This window comes from Schistocerca gregaria, chromosome X, assembly GCF_023897955.1.
Source record: "Schistocerca gregaria isolate iqSchGreg1 chromosome X, iqSchGreg1.2, whole genome shotgun sequence".
Taxonomy (NCBI): Eukaryota; Metazoa; Arthropoda; class Insecta; order Orthoptera; family Acrididae; genus Schistocerca; species Schistocerca gregaria.
Genome location: NC_064931.1, coordinates 602,799,551 through 602,821,250, shown reverse-complemented (window position 1 = coordinate 602,821,250; position 21,700 = coordinate 602,799,551). Strand labels below are relative to the sequence as shown.

The window sequence follows — 21,700 nt, the reverse complement described above, 5'->3', positions numbered from 1 at the left end:
GGAAATTGTTTTCTAGTGTGATGTCTGCAAATAAACTACAGGACACCATTGTGTATACAGAAACTACACCATGGTTCTGCAAGATAACTACTCTTTCATTTCCCCATCCTATACCACACTTAGAGAAAAAAGTAAAGCAAAGAGAAAGTTAGTTGATCGCAGTCTCAAGGTTGTTTATAAAATGAAATCTCATGCTCTTTTGTGTATTATTCGCTCTGACAGACATTTGTGATAAGCTCAGACTGTGTATGAACTACAATTAAAACACTGACACCATGTCAATATAGTATACAGTTTCCATCTGCCCTTAACTTTTATAGTATGTATTGTTTCAAGTAGTTACCTTCCTTCCTGGCTCCCTTTTTTCTTTCTTTCTGTTCCCCTTTCTCTCTCATTCTTTTCTCCCCTTTTCCTCATTTACTGTCTTCCATTTTAAATTATCCCTACCCCATTTTCGTTTTTCCCTGCCTCCCACCCTTGTCCTTCTCTTTCTGTGCATCCCATTTTCTTTTTCCTGCCCCACCCATGAATTTTTCCCTGTGCCGCTCCCTCCCTCCCTCCCTCCCTCCCTGCCCCCCCTCCCTCCCTCCCTCCCTGCCCCCCCTCCCTCCCTGCCCCCCTCCCTCCCTCCCTCCCTGCCCCCCTCCCTCCCTCCCTCCCTGCCCCCCTCCCTCCCTCCCTCCCTGCCCCCCTCCCTCCCTCCCTCCCTCCCTGCCCCCCCTCCCTCCCTCCCTCCCTCCCTCCCTGCCCCCCTCCCTGCCCCCCTCCCTCCCTGCCCCCCCTCCCTCCCTCCCTGCCCCCCTCCCTCCCTCCCTTCCCCCCTCCCTCCCTCCCTCCCTCCCTCCCTGCCCCCCCTCCCTCCCTCCCTCCCTCCCTCCCTGCCGCCCCTCCCTCCCTCCCTCCCTCCCTCCCTTCCTGCCCCCCTCCCTCCCTCCCTCCCTCCCTTCCTGCCCCCCTCCCTCCCTCCCTCCCTCCCTTCCTGCCCCCCTCCCTCCCTCCCTCCCTCCCTCCCTGCCCCCTCCCTCCCTCCCTCCCTCCCTGCCCCCCTCCTACTTGTCCTCCCTGCCTGTCTGCCCCCCTCCTTCTTGTCCTCTCCCCCTGCCTGTCTGCCCCCTCCTTCTTGTCCTCTCCCCCTGCCTGTCTGCCCCCTCCTTCTTGTCCTCTCCCCCTGCCTGTCTGCCCCCTCCTTCTTGTCCTCTCCCCCTGCCTGTCTGCCCCCTCCTTCTTGTCCTCTCCCCCTGCCTGTCTGCCCCCTCCTCCTTGTCCTCTCCCCCTGCCTGTCTGCCCCCTCCTCCTTGCCCTCTCCCCCTGCCTGTCTGCCCCCTCCTCCTTGTCCTCTCCCCCTGCCTGTCTGCCCCCTCCTCCTTGTCCTCTCCCCCTGCCTGTCTGCCCCCTCCTCCTTGTCCTCTCCCCCTGCCTGTCTGCCCCCTCCTCCTTGTCCTCTCCCCCTGCCTGTCTGCCCCCTCCTCCTTGTCCTCTCCCCCTGCCTGTCTGCCCCCTCCTCCTTGTCCTCTCCCCCTGCCTGTCTGCCCCCTCCTCCTTGTCCTCTCCCCCTGCCTGTCTGACCCCTCCTCCTTGTCCTCTCCCCCTGCCTGTCTGCCCCCTCCTCCTTGTCCTCTCCCCCTGCCTGTCTGCCCCCTCCTCCTTGTCCTCTCTCCCTGCCTGTCTGCCCCCTCCTTGTCCTCCCTCCCTGCCTGTCTGCCCCCTCCTTCTTGTCCTCCCTCTCTCCCTGCCTGTCTGCCCCCTCCTTCTTGTCCTCCCTCTCTCCCTGCCTGTCTGCCACCTCCTTCTTGTGCTCCCTCCCTGCCTGTCTGCCACCTCCTCCTTGTGCTCCCTCCCTGCCTGTCTGCCACCACCTTCTTGTCCTCCCTCCCTGTCGGCCCCCCTCCAAACCTGCCTCCCCTTCCCCTTGTCCTCCAAGCCCACCCCCCTCCCCCTTGTCCTTCAAGCCCAAGCCCCGCCCCCTTGTCCTACAAGCCCACGCCCCTCCCCCTTGTCCTCCAAGCCCACGCCCCTCCCCCTTGTCCTCCAAGCCCACGCCCCTCCCCCTTGTCCTCCAAGCCCACGCCCCTCCCCTTTGAATTATAGAACACATATTCTCTCATGAATTATGACTTTCCTGTGATAGCGAAAATCTGTGGAGGAATCTACATGGATTCTACAAACAGCCGTCTTGTAAAACTCCACTCCCTCTGTTTGTCCATGATCCAGACTGCAACAGATAACAATGCACAGATTGATACTGTTCCCTGGACTTCCAGGACCCGTTCAGTACTGTTCCACGTTGCCACCTAGTGAACAAAATACAAACTTACAGAAGACAATATGTGATCAAAAGTATGTGGACACCCACAAAAACATATGTTTGTCATATTATGTGCAGTGTGCTGTCAGGTACTCATATCAGCGACCTCAATAGTCATTTAGACATCATGAGAGAGCAGAATGGGGTGCTCCGCAGAACTCACAGACTTCAGACGTGGTCAGGTGGTTGGGTGTCGCTTGTGTCATATGCCAGTGCGCGAGATTTTCACTCTCCTAAACATCCCTACGTCCACTGTTTCTAATGTGATAGTGAAGTGGAAATGTGAAGGAAGATGTACAGCACAAAAGCATACAGGCCGACTTTGTCTGTTGACTGACATAGACTGCCGACAGTTGTAGAGGGTCGTAATGTGTAATAGGCAGACATTTGTCCACACCATCACTCAGGAATTCCAAACTGCATCAGGATCCATTGCAAGTACTAAGACATTTAGGCGGGACTTGAGAAAACTTGGATTTCATGGTGGAGTGGCTGCTCATATGCCACACATCACGCCGGTAAATGGCAAACGAAACCTCGCTTGGTGTAAGGAGCATAAACATTGGACGATTGAACAGTGGAAAAAACATTGTGTGGAGTGATGAATCATGGTACACAGTGCGGCAATCCGATGGCAGGGCATGGGTATGGTGAATGCCTGGTGAACGTCATCTGCTGGCATGTGTAGTGCCAAGAGTATAATTCGGAAGCTGTGGTGTTATGGTGTGGTTGTGTTTTTCATGGAGGGGGCTTGCACCTCTTGTTGTTTTGTGTGGCACTATCACAGCACAGGCCTACATTGATGTTTTAAGCACCTTTTTGCTTCCCACTGTTGAAAAGCAATTTGGGGATGGTGATTGCATCTTTCAACACAGTCGAGCAACTGTTCATAATGCACGACCTGTGGCGGAGTGGTTACACGACAATAACATCCCTGTAATGGACTGGCCTGCACAGAGTCCTGACCTGAATCCTATATAACACCTTTGGGATTCTTTGGAATGCCGACTTCGTGCCAGGCCTCACCAACCGACATCAATACCTCTCTTCAGTGCAGCACTCTGTGAAGAATGGGCTGCCATTCCCCAAGAAACTTTCCAGCACATGATTGAACGTATGCCTGCGAGAGTGCAAGCTGTCATCAAGAGTAAGTGTGGTCCAACACCATATTGAATTCCCGCATTACCGATGGAGGGCACCACGAACTTGTAAAAGCCGTTTTGAGCCAGGTGTCCGGATACTTTTGATCACATAGTGTATCAGACCAGTGTACACCCACTTGGTGCCAAGGGTGTAGTAACGATGTGAAAGCAATGTGAGCTTGTAAATTACATGCCCACTTTTAGAAAAAAAAATAAACCATATCAGTGTGTTTTCTTATGGGGTTACATGGTGAGGATTGCCAAGATGGTCAGAGAAGGTAACTCCAGTAACCCCGAACCCATCTCGGAGTAGAAGGGAAGAGAAAAGGTAAAGACGATTAAAGCATTTAGTATCTGCTCTGGCCGTAATTCAGAAAAGAAGAGAGATTTATTTTACTGCTGTGGCTCTGAGACCCCCCTGTCTCATAAGTCAAATGATCGTGCAGTGTGATTTGCTAATGACGATTCAGCCTGTTCCAGCATGAAGCGATGGATTGTCGTCACATCAGTGGGAACACAGTGGAGGAAAATTCAGTATGTTTGTAAAATCTGAATAACAAAAATTTCTTGTATCTGGAAGGCTGGGGGTCCTTGTACACCTATGCTCTCTCGGAAAGAATTCAACTTCTGTGGAGACCTTAAATCTAAGTCTAACAATATTTTTAATTTTATTTAACAGTTCAAATCATGAAATGTGAGTACAATTGTGATGTCATCATGTGGTGACTACAGTTGGTGATGCAGATTGTTGACTGTGACAGTGTTAAAAAGATAAGGGAAGCTGGTGTTGGAGACAGCTTTAAGGAGTACAATGAACTGAAACACTTGAATGAGAAGAATTACAACTCAGCTTGAAAGTAATCAATGTTTATTTACAGTTTCATTTTAAAGTTAATAAAGCAATGAATTATTGACTTCTGGTGTTCTTAGAGGAGTTAACATGTTAGTTTTGATTTGTAATAGAATAGAAACCAAGTAATATTGATCGGCCTCCCCATCAGGCTGCAGTCAGTCTTCATAGGGCAACATTGGCACGCAGTGTCCAACATCATGGTGACCGGGTAACCACCATTTGTGGCACCATTTGGTTGTCAGTCTCACAATAAGAGAGATCGAAATCATTGGACAGAATTTTGGGGGAGGGGGAAGAAAAAAAAAATTCTATTAACTGTCATCAGGGAGGAGCAAAGCATTGTGCAAGTAAAATTTGTGTAGAGTTTGTTACCATCACCGATTATTTCCTCCAAGTAATGATTAAAGTTACATTACTGGAACTATATTCGAGTGTGCTAGGCGCTAACTCAACTACTTTATTAAATCTTTCAGAGCATCAACGTGAGTGACAAGTTTAAGTTAAATAGATGTAACTAAAAATGTATAAAGTGACACAACTGCTTCTCATTGTACAAGGCTAAGTCAATTATCATCCCCAAAGTAGTTATAAAATTTTGTTGTAATCAAATAGGAAACTTACAAGAACATCATTTTTTGTCATAGTCTCCTTGCATTTCAACACACTTGTTCCATCATTGTACAAGCTTCCTGATGCCCTCATAAAAGAAGGTTCTCAGTTGAGCTGCGAACCAGGAATGCACTGCTTCTTTCAATGCTTTGTCGGAGGCAAATCAATGCCTGTTGGAGTGGACCAAACAAGTGATAGTCAGAAGGGGCAAGATCGGGACTATATGGAGGATGATCCAGTACTTCAAATTTGAATTTGTGGAGTGTTTCAGCAGTGTGGGCAGCAGTATGCAGACAGGCATTGTCGTGCAACAACACAACACCTTTTGACAGCAATCCTTGGCATTTGCTTCGAAATTGCGGGCTTTAGCCTGGCAGTAAGCATCTCCATGTAGCGTACACTGTTTATTGTTGTGCCCCTTTCCCTATAATGTTCCAGTACTGGAACTTGTGCGTCCCAAAAACTGTAAGGATCAGTTTTCCTGCAGATGGTTGGGTCTTGAACTTTTTCTTGCATGGCGCATTTATATATTTCCATTCCATACTCTGCCGTTTACTTCCCAGCTCGGAATGATAGATCCATGTTTTGTCACCTGTAATGATCCTGTCTAAGAAATTGTCCCCTTTGTTACCATAGTGATCCAAATGTTTTTTGCGGATGTCCAAGCATGTTTGTTCATGCAACTGTGTGAGTTGTTTTGGGGCCCATTTTGCACAAACTTTATGGAACTAAGTCTATTGTGGATGATTTCGTAGACAGAACTGTGACTAATTTGCAGATGATGTGCCACACCGTCAATAGTTAATCATCTGTCTAAGAAAATCATTTCATGTGAACGCTCAACGGTTTCTTCATTTGTGATGGTAAACGGTCATCTGGCTCCTTCATCTTGCTTCACACTTGTGCGACCATTTTGGAATTTTTCAGTCCGTTCGTAGACACTCCGTTGTGGCGAAACTCTGTTCCCATACTGTACTGAAAGTCTTCGATTAATTTCGGCCCCTAATATGCCTTCTGACCACAAAAAATGTATCACTGAACGTTGCTCTTCTTTGGTGCAACAGAGCAGCCGTGATTAACAGCACGGCAGTGATAACGAAGCTAACGTAGCAGCATGAAAATTGCAAAGGTATAACAACAAATAAACAAAGCATGTTTCATCAACATAAAATGACAATACTACCAAAATAAACAAAAATAGAACTAAATCTGGATAATAATTGGCTTACCCTTGTATTAAACAAATAATAACTAATTTAGAATAAATACCTGAAGGGTGAGTCCTTTGACCTAAATTTATTTGATCATGGCAGCATGGTAATTAGGTTCATTTAAACTGAATAGGAAGGTTGTACAAATAGCTCATTACAAGAGAACATCATCAAATGAACTAATGAGCACAATAATAAAAGACTTGATTGAAGCAGTCACAAAAGCGTGCAATTCATAAGACAAATACAAAATAATAGTTTTAATTAAAGAGAATAATCCTAGGTGGGATTACAAATTTACAGTTTATGGCAGTAGAAAAGTAAAAGCTGTCATTAACTCTGCATGTCACTTTCCTCTGAAACTCTGAAAAGATTGTGATTGGCTGTAGAAGCTGTACGTGTTCGACTACATAACTTGTGTAACAGAACTGTGAAGTCACACTTAGTATCAGAATGGCAAGTAGGGTTGAGGTCACTGTGGGGGCAGTTATATTAACCCAGATATTTAGCTGGTGTAATGCTGTAATAAGGGCAGCAGCTCTCTCCAGTATGATATCTGCTGTTCTTGTGTCGTCAACTGATCAAAGGGCTTGAGCAATTTGGTGGTGTTAGCATCTTGACGAACTAAGAAGACAGGATGTGTACTGAGAGATAAATTAAATTCCAGACTGATTAACAGTAATGGTTCTATAGTGGTATTCAGAGTTTCCTTCTGTCATGTGCAGAACCAGATAAAAGGTGCCTTGAATAGAAATATGCTATTATTAAGCAATACTTGGTATGTGTGTGGCGTGAAATTCTAATCATAACAGACAAGTGAAACCAGAATAGGGTGTTGTACAGCAGATAACCATCTGATTCTTATGTGGTAGATAATTTGACCATCAGTCTAGAAGATGCTGGCTATTTATTCCTGCTAATAATAAAAAAAATTCGCAAAGAAAGGTGTTTGTGTATAAATTTAAATTGGCACAAATATAGTTTGAGGTGTACTGACAATCCTATAAATCTCCAGTAGCCAAAGCTCTATGCATCTGTTGATCATGGCTGACAATTAGGTTGTCCTGTGTTTGGCAAGTTATTTATTTGTGAATAAATTTCTAAGGAATATGAAAGATTTAAAGCATATAACCTTTCAGTTCACAATTCAGACAAGGGAGAGGTATCTGCAAGTGAAGAACAAGTTTGGGGTAATCATGAGTCAACTTCATAGTAACACAGTTATAATACAGGGGTATAAAGCTAGAAGTTAGGGGATATATAATTAGAGGTTGGTGGTATGATTCTGTTGAAATATTTATAAGGGTACAAAGCAAGGGTTCTGGAGGAATTAAAACCACACTGACCTTATTTTGTAGGTCAATATGTATGGCTGACACTTAAGTGTGAACAGAGTTTATGTTGTAAATCATGGTTAGTAATATGTGGCATACTATTAAAGTTGCAGTTATGTTACTAAATTGGTTGTATATAGCATCTGTACTATTTATTATGGCACGAAGAAGTTTGTAATGAGGTAGCAATTAGGTGGTGACTAGTCAAACTGGTATGTATGAGACAATAAAGTGTCTTCACTATGTTCCTAGCATATACTGTTGTGTATGACAGTGGATTGTATATATTCAGCTAAGATAGATGCTTGTTGGATTTTGGCATTCTATCATGAGCTGCCTTTATATTTATGGGTGCTGAATAAGTGCTTTAAGATTGATACCTCCATCTTCAAACCAGGCTTGCATGGTTCATGTGTGGGGGGAATAATTCTGGTAGGTGACATATCTCCATCTTTAATTGACCTATAATCTTGTTTACTTCTTTTATTATGTAAAAGGCTTCTGATTTTCATGAGTGTCAGAACTAGTCCATATAACTGCTTTGAAAGTGCTCAAATTTTTTGCTCTCACCATTCCCAACGAGGTAACAAAAGCAAAACTCATGGACATAGACGGGTGCAGGAGAGTGCCAGAAACTAATGTGACAAATAATAATGCTTGAGTAATTAAAGGAGCTTGTACAAATCAGAATGAAGGACTTGTGCGATTTCCATATCATCCTTCAGGGTATGAGCTCGAAAATTTCCTTTATGTAAGACAGTAGCTTCCATCAGTAGAATGGAACTGTACTCAAAGGTGGTGAAGAATTTGCATTTGTCAAGGTGATTCCAAGTGTGATTGGTATCCAATGTCATGACCTTATTGACCACTCTAATGTCTATGCAAATGTGATAAGCCTTTTCTCCATTACTAAAGCAAGCAGTGGAAAGTGCAGGTTGGAATATAAACAGTTATGGAAATGATAGATTGTTGCTCACCATACAGATGACAGGTTGAGTTGCAAGCAGGCACAATGAAAAGACTGTTACACATTAAGCTTTTGGCCAAAGCCTTTATCAGAAAAGAAAAAACACACATGCATTCACACAAGCAAGCGCCTCCCCCCCCCCCCCCTCTCTCTCTCTCTCTCTCTCTCTCTCTCTCTCTCTCTCTCTCTCTCTCTCACACACACACACACACACACACACACACACACACACACACACACACACACACACACACGCCCGCCCGCGCGACCTCTCTCTCTGGCTGCTCAGGAGCTATTGTATTCTGGTGGTGTTAGAAGTATGGAGAAAGGTAAGTCACTGGATTGTGGTGATGCACTTCCCTCCTTCATACATCTGCAAACTGAAGAGCAAGCTGGGGATTCCCCACTTTACCTACTCCTCTACATCACAATAACCTACTACGGAGTGCTTCCCTCCACAGTACGTCTTATGAATCATTGGCGACGCAGTGCACAGGCATGCCGGGGCATGTTTATTTTCCACAAACTGTGTTAAGACTACATGTAATGCAAATATGAGTCACTAATAATATTAGCACAAGAAACACACATCAACAGAATTTGTGATCTCTTCACACCTTCCTGCACTGCTAAGAAGAAATTGATTCTTAATCGTCCTATACAGCAGCTGCAGTTTTTTCGTGGGACAGGCAATTTTCACTGTCATGGGCACTGCTTGCTTTTCAGTTTACAGATATATTATACCCACCGTGTTACTAGAGGAGGCCGAAAGGCACGCGTTTTAGCTCACGCAGGCTGGCGTGAGGTCTGGAACAGGACAAGGAAATTAGAATTTAGAAAAACGGACGTAGCAGGTGGAATATTTATCTTTAATCCATTAATGGCGAACGTCGCTCTTGACGGTACATGATTTACAATATCAATAGTAACTGAATATAGCGCCTTGCTAGGTCGTAGCAAATGATGTAGCTGAAGGCTATGCTAAACTATCTTCTTGGCAAATGAGAACGTAAGTAGGCAGTGAACCATTGCTAGCAAAGTCGGCTGTACAACTGGGGCGAGTGCTAGGAAGTCTCTCTATACCTGCCGTGTGGCAGCGCTCGGTCTGCAATCACTGATAGTGGCGACACGCAGGTCCGACATATACTAAAGGACCGCGGCCGATTTAAAGGCCACCACCTAGCAAGTGTGGTGTCTGGCGGTGACACCACAGTAACTTCACAGCATTTGCAGTTCACTAAAGAAGGTCTCAAACCAGGAGAATTGATTATATTAATGGATTTCGCAGAAAATTACTCCTTTGTTGTCCAAGATGCAGTGCAGGGATTCCATTGGGAAAATAGTCAAGCTATAATACATACATTTTTCATTTACTACAAAGGTAATGAAGACCTAAAGAGTGTCAGCTACTGCGTAATCAGTGATTGCCTCCGACATGACACAGTTGCAGTTCATGTGTTTTTAATGTACTTGATCAAATTCCTTAAGTGAATTTTGAAAGAAATTAAGCGTATTCATTATTTTAGCGATGGTTCTGCAGCACAGTACAAAAATTTTAAGAGCTATGTAAATCTTTGCCATGATCAAAAAGATTTTGGCATTACTGCAGAATGGAATTTTTTTCAGAACAAGCCATGGGAAATCACCACGTGATGGAATTGGGGGCACAGTTAAGCGTTTAGCAGCAAGAGCTAGCATTCAACACCCGACTGACAACCAAATCTTAACACCAACTGATCTGTAAGGAAACCCACCCATGGCTGACCTTGCATGGCTATTGGGCGTGGTCCCTCGGCAATGGGGTTACCAGTCTTGAGATTGGTAGTGACATAGCCACTATGGACCAATTTGTATAAATATTGCCAAAAATGTTCATTGCATTGAATTCATTTATATTAAAAAAAGAAATTCTTGAAGATGCAAAAATTGATCAAGAGAAACATTTTGAGGATGGATGTACAGTGTCTGGTACAAGAGACCATCACCATATGATGCCAATTGATGAAAAGCGACTTAAGACTCACAGAGTATCAAATGATACATTGTCCTTTATAGCAAATGTTAACCGACATGCTAAAGTTGCTACTAAATGTGTTGCCATTAATGAACTACAACTGTCCAGTATGTTGCTTGTGTTTATGATGGAAAATGGTGGATAGGAAATATCTGTGAAGTTCCATGTGAAGAAAAAGATGCCTTGATTACTTTCACGCATCCTCATGGAGCTGCTCAATCATTTCATTGGCCTACTAGAAGAGACATATGCTGGATCCTAGAACAACAGATAATTTCAGTCATACCAGTCCCAGCTGCTTCGACGACAGGGCAGCAATACAGTTTGCCGGAAGCAATAGTTTTGCACATCAGCAAAAAATTTAAAACATTCAACAATTGAAGAATTCTGTATGAGGGCTTGGGAACCAAAGAGAGATCCAGAAAAGGCTTGGGAATCTGCAGTAAAGAAACCCACCCATGGCTGACCTTGCATGGCTATTGGGCGTGGCCCCTTGGCAATGGGGTTACCAGTCTTGAGATTGGTAGTGGCATAGCCACCATGGACCAACGCAAGGATTTTCCAAATTACCGAAACAGTCAATAGTTTAGGCGAATTTTTTGCACCTTACCCAAAGGGACACCAAAATGAAAATAAGTTTTTCTAGTAGAATGAAATGTGCTCCATTGAATGGTGTTAATTAATGTAATGTGGTAGGTGTCCATTTTGAGATTCATGACTTTGAACACGGGTATATTTTGATACATTCATGTTTTTTAGCAAATTTACAGTATGGTAGCACAGTAATTTAACACACAAGCCAGGCCAAAATTTTTGATTACTAAACACCCAGACAGACAGTAGTTTGGCTAAATACCAGGTTTATGCCTCGTTAAACTATGGTGTAAATTTCTCACGACATGATTTGTTGCCCACTTTGAACTAAGATTGTGCTACATGCATTGCTTTCTGAACTCTACTTGCAACATTTGTGTGTAGGGCACACAAAGCTGTACCACTATACCCAGAAACAAGAGTCTAGCTCTATTACGTTAGGAACAGGGGAATGCCAAACTTGACTATTTCTTCATGACTTTTCGCCCTCTGTAAAAGTGGTCTTCATGAAAATGGTTTTAGCACCTCAACCAAATTACAGGTGAACCTGAAACTTTGCATAAGTTCATGTAGGGCCCTCAGGTACATCCCATACAAATTTCATCAAAATTGAAGATGGTCGAGCTCGTAGCCCTAGGACACTTCACGTGGAATTATCCTATTAAATCACAAAGACTTTGTGAGAGTGCAGCTCTCTGTGACACATTGATATCACCATGTGGAATGACTTTGTAGCCATAGATTTAATTTCCATCCATATGCGGCCTATCAACGTCTCTGGCGCCTTGTGTATCTTTGGCCGCATAGGCAGTGGGTCGGTCCTTGAGTGTAAAAGGATATAGCAAATGCTGGACTGTTACTCACCTTGGCTCACTCTGAAGATGGCTGAAAGGTATTTAGCTGAGATATTAAAAGAAGAAGAAGAAGAAGCTGAATTTATGCAGCTACATGCCCGAAATTTTAAGGAACAGTCTTCACGCCGCAATAATGTGAAGGTGCACATTTTTGCTAGAAGTCACGGTTCTCAAGTTATGAAAGAAAAACGTAAAAAAGTGACCTTTAAATGCCCCACCCCAATGCTCACCCCCAGTTCAGGATTTTTAGTAGTTTGTTCATGGTACTGCCTGCTACAACTGTACAAAAATTTGTAACTACTCAGTTTTCCCCCCTAATTTTGCTTCATTGACTGGATTATAAGAGAGGGACAGTACACCAGACAGTAAAACCTCCCTGCTGTATCAGTTGCCATTGAGAGTGTCTTCAATATTTAAAAGTGGAAACAGCTTCTTACATCCAACAGTGTCACAAACCTAACAGTATTAAGACTGTCCTCTGTGCTACTTAGCAATTTAAGTTGCCAGCTTGCAATCACTGTAAGATGAAGTGAGACTTGGGAAGTTCATATGTTCAATTAGTGTAGCCTGCATAAGACAGAGCCAGTATATCAATGCAGACAGGTCCAAACTTATTGCACTGCCACAGTGTTAAACCAACACTCAAGATGTAGTTTCATCATCCAATACAGCTGTACAAATAATATAGTGGCTATTACATACTCTGGTAACTTTGCATTTTCCATTACCCTGTTGTCACTGCAAATGATCACTTTTCTATTCACTGGTTCCACACATCCATCACTATCATTACAGCATGCCCTGTGGGGGTCCAAAATGTTATGTATGACCAACCCATTGCCAGAGACCAATTGTTCCATCCTATTTGAACCCTAGCAGATGCTGATATTGCCCAAGTTAATGTCAGTGATGCATTCTAGCACTTCCTTTAAGGTTTCTATATTATTTTTTTTTTTATGGATATTCACTGCCCAAGCTTGGCTAAACACAGACCCCTTGGATAATACAAGTGCTGGCATTATTCGGACTATATGTGCCACTTTTGTGTAATCTTAGCCACTTACCACTGATATCCTGTTTACATATCTTCAGAGTTGGGATCCATTAGGGCTATTAGATGTTGTAATTTTCACAATTATTGAACTGTGTGAAATAAAATCATCATAACCTCTGAATGGTTTGTGTTAGGGCATTGAAACTGCATGGTTGGCTGCGGGGCATGATGGGAATTAGTATGAACTGTACAATTTGGCTTAGCGAGTAAACCCACTTTCATTTGGATGGGTTCAACAATAAGCAATATTGGCACCTTTGGGGGACTGAGAATCCGCATTTCACAATCGAGAAGTCTCTTCACCCTCAGCGGGTAACTGTGTGGTGTGCAATGTCCAGACATGGAATAATCAGTGTGATATTCCTTGATGCTGCAGTGACTGCCGAACGGTATGTGAAGGTTTTGAAAGGTGATTTCATCCCCATTCTCCAGATTACCCTGATTTCGACAGATATGGTTCATGCAAGACAGAGCTCAGCACCATCAAAGCAGGAAAGTGTTTGATGTCCTGGAGGAGCACTTTGGGGACTGCATTCTGGCTCTGGGGTACCCAGAGGCCACTGGCATGGGCCTCAATTGGCCACCATATTCTCCAGATCAGAACAAATGTGACTCCTTTTTGTTGGGCTATATTAAAGGAAAAGGTGTACAGCAATAATCCCAAAACTATTGCTGAGCCGAAAACAGCCATTCAGTGGCCAACATCAGCATTGATATTCTGACACTTCAGCAGGTTGCGCAGAATTTCGCTATTCGTCTGTGCCACGTCATCACCAATGATGGCAAGCATATCAGACATGTCATAACCTAAATCCGAATATCTGTAGTGACATTTACATGTTGAATAAAGTGTGTGCACACCATGGTTTGTAAGTAATTTAAGTTTTGTTTTCAAATAGTTCAATAATTGTCACCCTGTATATGTATACAAAGTATAATTTTTTTAAAATAATTATCAGAAATCAAAGTGGGAAACTTTCTCTATTATTATTTTGTTTTGGTTGCTGTGACCATTATCACCTTAATTTTTATATGTCCATTTTCTTGTGTTTCTTATATTTCTCTTGCTTTGATTTCTTTTTGTGAGTAATTGCTCACTTGTGCATTTTGTATGAAATGGACATATTTAACAACAGGTAGTTTAACATTATTTTAGGAACTGTTCATACCAACTGCTTCATGAGATTAGTAGAAAACACAGGAAACTTAACTCGTGGCAACCACAAGCTTCAGTCACAATTCATGCAGAGCACTATAAATGTGAAGGTTTAAGAAAATGAAGAAACAAACACATGCTAGACATTCTCCATGTGGATTTCTTCCCTGTTTCTACTTCCTCTTGAAAAAGCTAGTACTTGCTGTACATGTCACCTCAGTAAAACAATGAAAAAGTAAAAGGTATAAGCAACAGAATAAAAATAATTAACCTATAGGGGCATAGAACCACAAAGATATGTTTTTTTTTTTAATATCTATCGTGCTGTATCTTTGCTGCTTCACTGCAGTGTGAAGAGTGTCACTAGGTTGTTACATTGTAGACCAGTCCAGTACCACTAGAGATTTAGTTAAAAGGTAGTATTGTTTGTGTAAACAAGCTTTGTAAGCTCATTGCATTAGCTTACTATATTCGTTGTATTATCATATCAGCCTGCTCTGCTTGGCAAATACTGGTAGAGGTTTGTTTCCTCATTTTACAGCATACAGTGCTGCAGATTTAGTGTCTCAGTTGCTGCCAGCTTATATATAGCTGCCATGAGCTGTAAGTGCGGACTGACAAATTTTTCCAGTTATTGTGACAAAATAACATTTTGTCTCTGTCAAATAACAAATGGTGATGTTTTATTGAATGAGTCAGTCATAATTTAATTATTCTTTGTAATGATTTTATGTATGTTAACTTTTGTAAAGTAAAGTTTGAGAATGTGGTGTGGCTCAGACGTGCTACAAATAGTAATCTTCTACAGCTCTTCCCCCTACTTTCCACCCGCCCTCCACATCTCTCCCACTCTCTCCTTCCTACCCTTGCTTCACATTATACTGTACAATCTTACTTAAACAGTGAATCACAAAAATAAAAACTGATTGACTGAAAAGTCACAAAAGATGCAGATAAAGCCATTTTGAGAACCATTCTAATATTTTCTGCTCATCTACTACAAAACCGCTATTATTTTTCAGCTACAATTGGCATCTTGAAGAACTTTTCTATATTTTTTTTTATACCCTCAGCGTAAAATTCTTCCACATGTTGTCTCAGTTTCTCTAAAACTGAAGTTTTCAATGCTTCCCTGTTTTCTAGATGTCAAAAGAGAAGGTGTTTTGTTTCCTGAAATATAAGAAGAGGTCTGAAAGTGGGTAGCAATGTAGGGGGCATCATCTTAAAAAAAAATCGTTCTTGTGTTCAACATTGTCTGAAGTTTGCTGCAGGTGGAAGAGTTTAGGAAAATTGTTTGAATTGGGAGTTCCAGATTTCTGCTTTCCACACTGTTGTTCGAAAATGGTATTGTGCAGTTGGAGGTGTTTGATGGTACACTCAGTTACCTGCAGACACATTGTACCATTTGAATTGGGAAATTAAGTCACTGCTTAAGGTTCCCCTCTGATTGTACTGTTTATTTTTGCAGCGCTGGCACACAAAGACAAAGTGAAAATACCAGGACATATGTCTTCTCCCAGACAGTGAATTTGTGCATGCTACTGCGAGAACTGATCACTGTAGACTGTTTTAGTTGGACAGATGAATTCTGACATTTCATATGTGCCTAGTATGTATTGCTGATTGCTCAGGGCCAAGCAAGTAAAACTGTCTTGTAATGTCCCTTTTTCATCATCTATGATTTAGAAGTGAATGTATACCAGTTTCATATTCAGCTACAGTCTTCAGTTTCCTCTCTAAATATTGTTGTTTTTTGCAGAGGATAATTAGGAATTAACCTTGTGTATTGACACTGCTATGTAAATTTTTGGTTTTTCCTTTGTCATATTTAGGGCTGATTATATAATCGTCACTGACTGGAGATCAGTTTTGATCTTAGTTCAGAAAAGGAATACAGTTCACACACTCGCTGTGTTCTGTAACACTAAATTTATAACAACTAAATGAGGCCTGGTGTTGATTTGAATTACTGTTAGATGCTCTTGGCAACACCACTAAATCAGCTGTTGACATGGTTATCGCAATTCAACTGCATATATTAATCATAGATACACAGTGAATAAAACGTTCTCGATTTTCAAGCCACGTCAGTTTGAATAAAATACTTGAGCTTCCAATGACCATCTCAGCCCATGTCGTCAGGAATTCACTGACTGCTGGGGCTGCTACGGTTTCTCGCTTCTATAGGCATGATGACATCATCATCAGCTGCCAATCAGATAGACCCAATGTGGCACCTGCACGTAAATCAACCCGGGCAGAAAGTGGGGCTATTGCCTGTGGCAGCACCAGTGATATAGGTGCGCCAGGGGCAGGCGCCACGTTTCAAACTGCCGCTGCTGCGCCGCGCATCTGTCTTTGCTTTCTTTTGATGTCCAACGCCCGCCCTCGTGCCCTGCTGAGTGTGTACCCCTGGTTTTTGTTGAAAATGTTGTTGTTTAAATGAATCTCGGCCACTTCCTTTATAACGGAGCACCAATATGTAGATGCATGAGCCAACACTTTTGTATTTGCCAACTGTATTTTGTGTCCGTTTTATAGGCATTGCTCCGCTCTGGCTGACTTGTCAAGCTCCCCTTGTTTTATATGGCTCTTGTGCCCAGTACAACACTCCGCAACTATGTGAATTGTTTGTCTGATATACATGCTGCCACATTCACGGGGTACACCATACACGCCGGACACTCGAAGAGCAATGTCGTCTTTAACAGGGCGCAACATATCTCGTATCTTGGGGGCGGGCCAGAACACTGGTGTTAGCCTATGTTTCTGCAGAAGACGTCGTAACTTACTGCTAGTTGCTCCTCAGTATGGCAGGAATGCAGTAAGTATGGCCTCTTCTGCTGATTCACCAGGTGTGTTTCATCGACGGTCATTGAAAGCATTTGCGATGTCTCTTTTGCTGTATCCATTTTCCCCAAAAACACATTTCAAGTTGAGCAATTCAGATTGTATGTGGTCGTCGTCAGACATAATCTTGGCTCTGTGAACCAACATGTTCAAGACCGCTTTCTTGTGTATAGGGTAGTGGAAACTATCGGCGTTCAAGTACCGATCAGTGTGTGTTGGTTTCTGGTACACTGAATGACCAAGCTGGCCTCCTGCCTTCCGCTCAACCAAAACATCCAAGAATAGTAGCTTGCCATGCTTCTCCATCTGGAAAGTAAATTTAATGTTGCGATGAATATTATGAGATGACGGACAGCACAGTCATGCGATCACCAGTGTCTCCAGCAGTCGTAAATTTCTTCATGGAGCACTTTGAGGAGCAGGCTCTGCAAACTGCGACATTATGGCCACCTTGCTTTCTACGATATGTTGATGACACCTTCCTGATATGGCCTCATGGTGAAGATACACTACAGCAGTTAGTCGATCACATGAATGGTGTCCATCCCAACATTAAATTTACTGTCAAGATGGAGAAGCACAAGAAGCCACCATTCTTGGATGTATGCCGTTGTGAAAGACTCCGAGGACACACAGATACACAGTGAGAAACTTTTCCACAGCCCAAAAACATTGAAATAATCAGATATATTTGTAAAGTAAACAAAAAGAAACAAAATAATTTTGAGTGATTAACAATATAATTTTCAGTGATGGAACACAGCATGCTGCTCAGCACAGTGGCTCCAGAACCCTAGGGAAACAGTTGTGCGATTTCTGAATATAGTGTCGTCATAATTATTTTTATAACCCACACCATAAAGAATAAATCATTTGGCAGCTGGTAGTTCACAGCCACCTACGTGGAACAATCAATTTAACTGCCAATACAAACTGTGTGCTGGGTTTCAGAAATTTGCTGAACATGATGAAAACTTACAAATTAGAGATTGTTGGCAATGAATGTAGATAACTTTCTGTGTGGACGAAAATTTGAGTAGTTTGCTAGTTTAAGGACACTAAACAAACTATTGATGCAGAGAGTGGTAGAGGTAGACTTTTGAATTGTTCGCTTAGGTAGAGCTGACATCAACCTTAAGATTCTAAACTACCATAGTGATTTATTGGGCATAGTTCTGTTTGAGGTGGTGTATCCTTAACTTTGAGCAGACTTATCCATCCAGTTTAACTTTGACTCAAAACCACAATGCATTTTGCACTTTAAGAAACATTTCCAGGTGCAAAGAAGTAATAAGTAGGGGGGGGGGGGGGGGGGGGGAAATCTTAGGACTGACTTGGAATTGAACCCCTGTCCTTTGTTACTACACTCTGGCATGTAACCACTCAGGCATCAAGAGACAACTTCTGTAAGGAATTAGTTGAATAACAAAATTTTGGTAATTGATTTATTTGTGCTTACTATTTCTGTTCATCAATGTGTGTGCAGTTGTCACCGCAATTTAAGCACATGTTCAGTGTTTAGAAATTTAATGTTGGTTGTGTCTTCCCAAAATTGAGTCATAGCCTGATGTTACTACTTACTTTCAGTCTTGCTTCAGCTTCTTAATGTTGCTTTAGATAGTTCTCGTAATCCATTGTGTGACTATTCACCAAAGGGAAAATATTACCATGTAGAAAGAAAAGGATTTCTGTTACCTCATTTGATACGAATCAATGGTAGAGTTGTATTGGGAACAGAGCTGAATAAAAAATAGCATCCAGTCATTCATATTTTCAAACAGATGCGCAGTTTTAAATACTGTACAAGGTAATAGCTAGGTACTTAAGGTTTTTTTCCTCTTCCTATAATTTAGAATTTTACTAACTGAGGTATTAATAAGTGTGAATCTGGTTGGTGCAGCACATTATGTAAATGACATTATACTTCACACACACACACACACACACACACACACACACACACACACACACACACAATTTCCCTTTTATTTGTTTGATCTTAAAATTTTGCACAAGTGAATGTTTTGCCCAGATTATTGGTAATTTCTTGAGTTGTTTGCTGAGTCATTACTCTGTATTTTCAATTACTATGTACCAGACAAGAAAGTGGCCTCAGTATTTAGTCATTGTTATTTATCCTACAGAATTTTTATCTTCTAAATAAAAAAAATAGTCTGTTGTTTGTCTATGTGTTTTTAATATACATTCTTGAATAATTTATTGTAATATGTTTCTGCAGACATCACACTTTTAAATTCTAAATGAGAATCCTGTCATGGAAAGCAAGGCAGTAGGAAGTCCTGATCAGCAAAATGAGATGCAGACTTACCACTTTGAACTGATATGATTATTCAGCAAATCTGAAAGTAACTAATCGTGCTCTGATTTAAAATGAGAGCAGAAGTTAATCCTCCACATTTCACTTCTGAAACTATAGTCATGAAAAACTGAAGAATTGTATGAATATTTTGTTGTCTGCATGAGCACATGGCAAGAAATTGAGGCTATTGGTAAATCTAGAGCAGCTACATAGTTATTTCCGGACCAGTTGGCAATAAATTATCTTCAGATCTCTTTTACTAAGAATTTCTCTCCACCTTCCCAACAGAATCGTACATTTGTAACCTAATGCTTGAATTATCTGTCTCTTTATATGTGTTTTTATTGGTTATTTGATCATTGCACTTGAGTGATGTGTCTGTTTGTATTTTGTAAATTTTACTAACTCTGTTACATTCTGTTCTTTTGTCAAAATTTAAAAAAAAAACTTCTGTTAATATACAATTCGTTGTGCATGTTTTAACCCAGAGTAGTTTAATGATCTCATTTTTTAATCACATTATCATTATTATACTTGTGTAAATGAAGTGTAATCTTTATTTTAAAATTAAGGTTTTTAAAAACATTCTTTGATATTAAACTATAATACACCAGTCATAACAATTTTGTGTGCCATTGAGATGTAGAAATTATGCACTGAAAGATCTCATCAGCTAAGTAGTTAAGTAATGGCAAAACGTTAATATATTGCTAGTATTAGATTATTTTTATCCCCACATTATGTAATATTGTTTACCATGTTGTAGTATCAGCCTCAGTATGCATTTTCACTTATTCCGCACACATATTGTTAAAATCTGTGTTCCAGTTCTCAAGTGGTGCACTACGAGTTCATTAATGTCTGTAATGTTCCCACGTATTTTACTTTGAGAACCTGATGTGGACAAAGTGTTCAATTTTCAGGAGGCTTCTTGCACCAAATATAGAATCTTTATATTTCTGTACTTCATATTCAAACTGCCCGTTTTTATGTAAGAAAATTCCAAATGTTCAGTGAATCGTGTTTTATGAATAATTTGAGCTCTTAATTCTCTATGTCTAATCATTACACAGTCTCACAAAAAGAGTTCGTGGTTTACCTGTAGCTGTTCAAGTTCTTAATACATATTGTATAAGCAGGGTGCTCCTTTCATATATCATCTTCCAGCTGCCTTTTACACACCATTCTTCAAGGAAGTTTGGGAGAAGAAACCTGAAATAGAGCAAGCATTCCACATGGAAGAGCCGGTCAATTTGAATGACTGCAGTGAGGGCACATTGGACCACCAGTCGCGTCATCCACTTCCTCCTCCACGGCATGAGAGTTACCTTATCAAGACCGTTGAATCAAATGAAGGGTGAGAAATGTCATTAGTATAGATAAAATCAAGAGAATACTGGGATGGAGGTTATTGATATTTCAGAGTGGAATATAATTTACTTGTGTTACGTAATACGTTTTGACATGTGCTTATGTTGAATAAAGAAATTTTTAATGACTGTGATTCCCTGCACCCTCCACCATTCCCCTTCATGGCTTCTAGATCATACTTTCTTTATATTTAGATCTTGCTGATGTTACGCCTTGAGCTTATCACTTATTCAGTGACAGCATAACTGAAATATCTTGGTGCTCTCAAAACATATTTAGTTGTGAGGATAGAGTGTCATATGATACAGTTTCATTGGAAAAAAATACATGATAATTCATCTCTGTAAGCAGAATCTGTTTGGAGTTCTTTTGCTGGAGGTGAGAGATTGATCTGACATACTTCAGAAACGTTATTTGCTTCTGTTACTGAGATAACTAAGTATACAAAAATGATGAGATACCCACAATCAATGGTCATAAGATTTACAAAAATTTGATTAACAAGGCAACAGTGGATGGCAATTGGTAGCTGAGAGCTAGCAGATAAACTATCTTGAGACAGGTCATACTGTAATGCAACAGTAACTCACTGAAGGCTGGCCTGTGTCATACAAAATGAGTGAAGTTTTCAAAGAAAGGAAAAGGCACCTCATTTTTCATAATGCAAAGGTGTTGGAACCACTGATGTATAGATTGGTTGACTGCTGGAAACTCTACACTGGTTTGGTGTCCCTACTCCAAAGTTCTGTTTCAATAATTATTAACTTCTGTTCCTCCATAGAATTCATTAATTATTTTACTGTATACTACTAACTGGTGCATTACCTGTAGTTAATACCAGGGCTGACATAAAATCTGCATGGAAAGTGCATTTCTTGATAAACTCCTGTTATGCCTTGTACAAGAATTGATTCCTTTGAATGTAACATTGCATTAGAACATTTCTGTGTTCTGTGATAAAGCCAACTTTTTTCACTCCTCCATCTCCTTCTCTCTCATTTCTTATTACTAAAATTTTCAATAGTGTTAGTGATCATAACACCAACTTTTAAAGGCATTTAACATC

At 41.4% G+C, this 21,700-nt stretch overlaps 1 protein-coding gene across 6 annotated transcripts in view; it reads left to right on the top strand.

Annotated features, from left to right (window-relative positions):
- LOC126297586 (rho GTPase-activating protein 190) overlaps positions 1–21,700 on the top strand; it is a 296,415-nt gene that overhangs the window by 119,043 nt on the left and 155,672 nt on the right. For all 6 annotated transcript variants that reach the window (XM_049988556.1, XM_049988559.1, XM_049988558.1 and 3 more), the window contains exon 16: positions 20,431–20,620. In XM_049988556.1, coding sequence (XP_049844513.1) covers positions 20,431–20,620 — 190 coding nt within the window. The remainder of the gene's footprint in view (positions 1–20,430; positions 20,621–21,700) is intronic.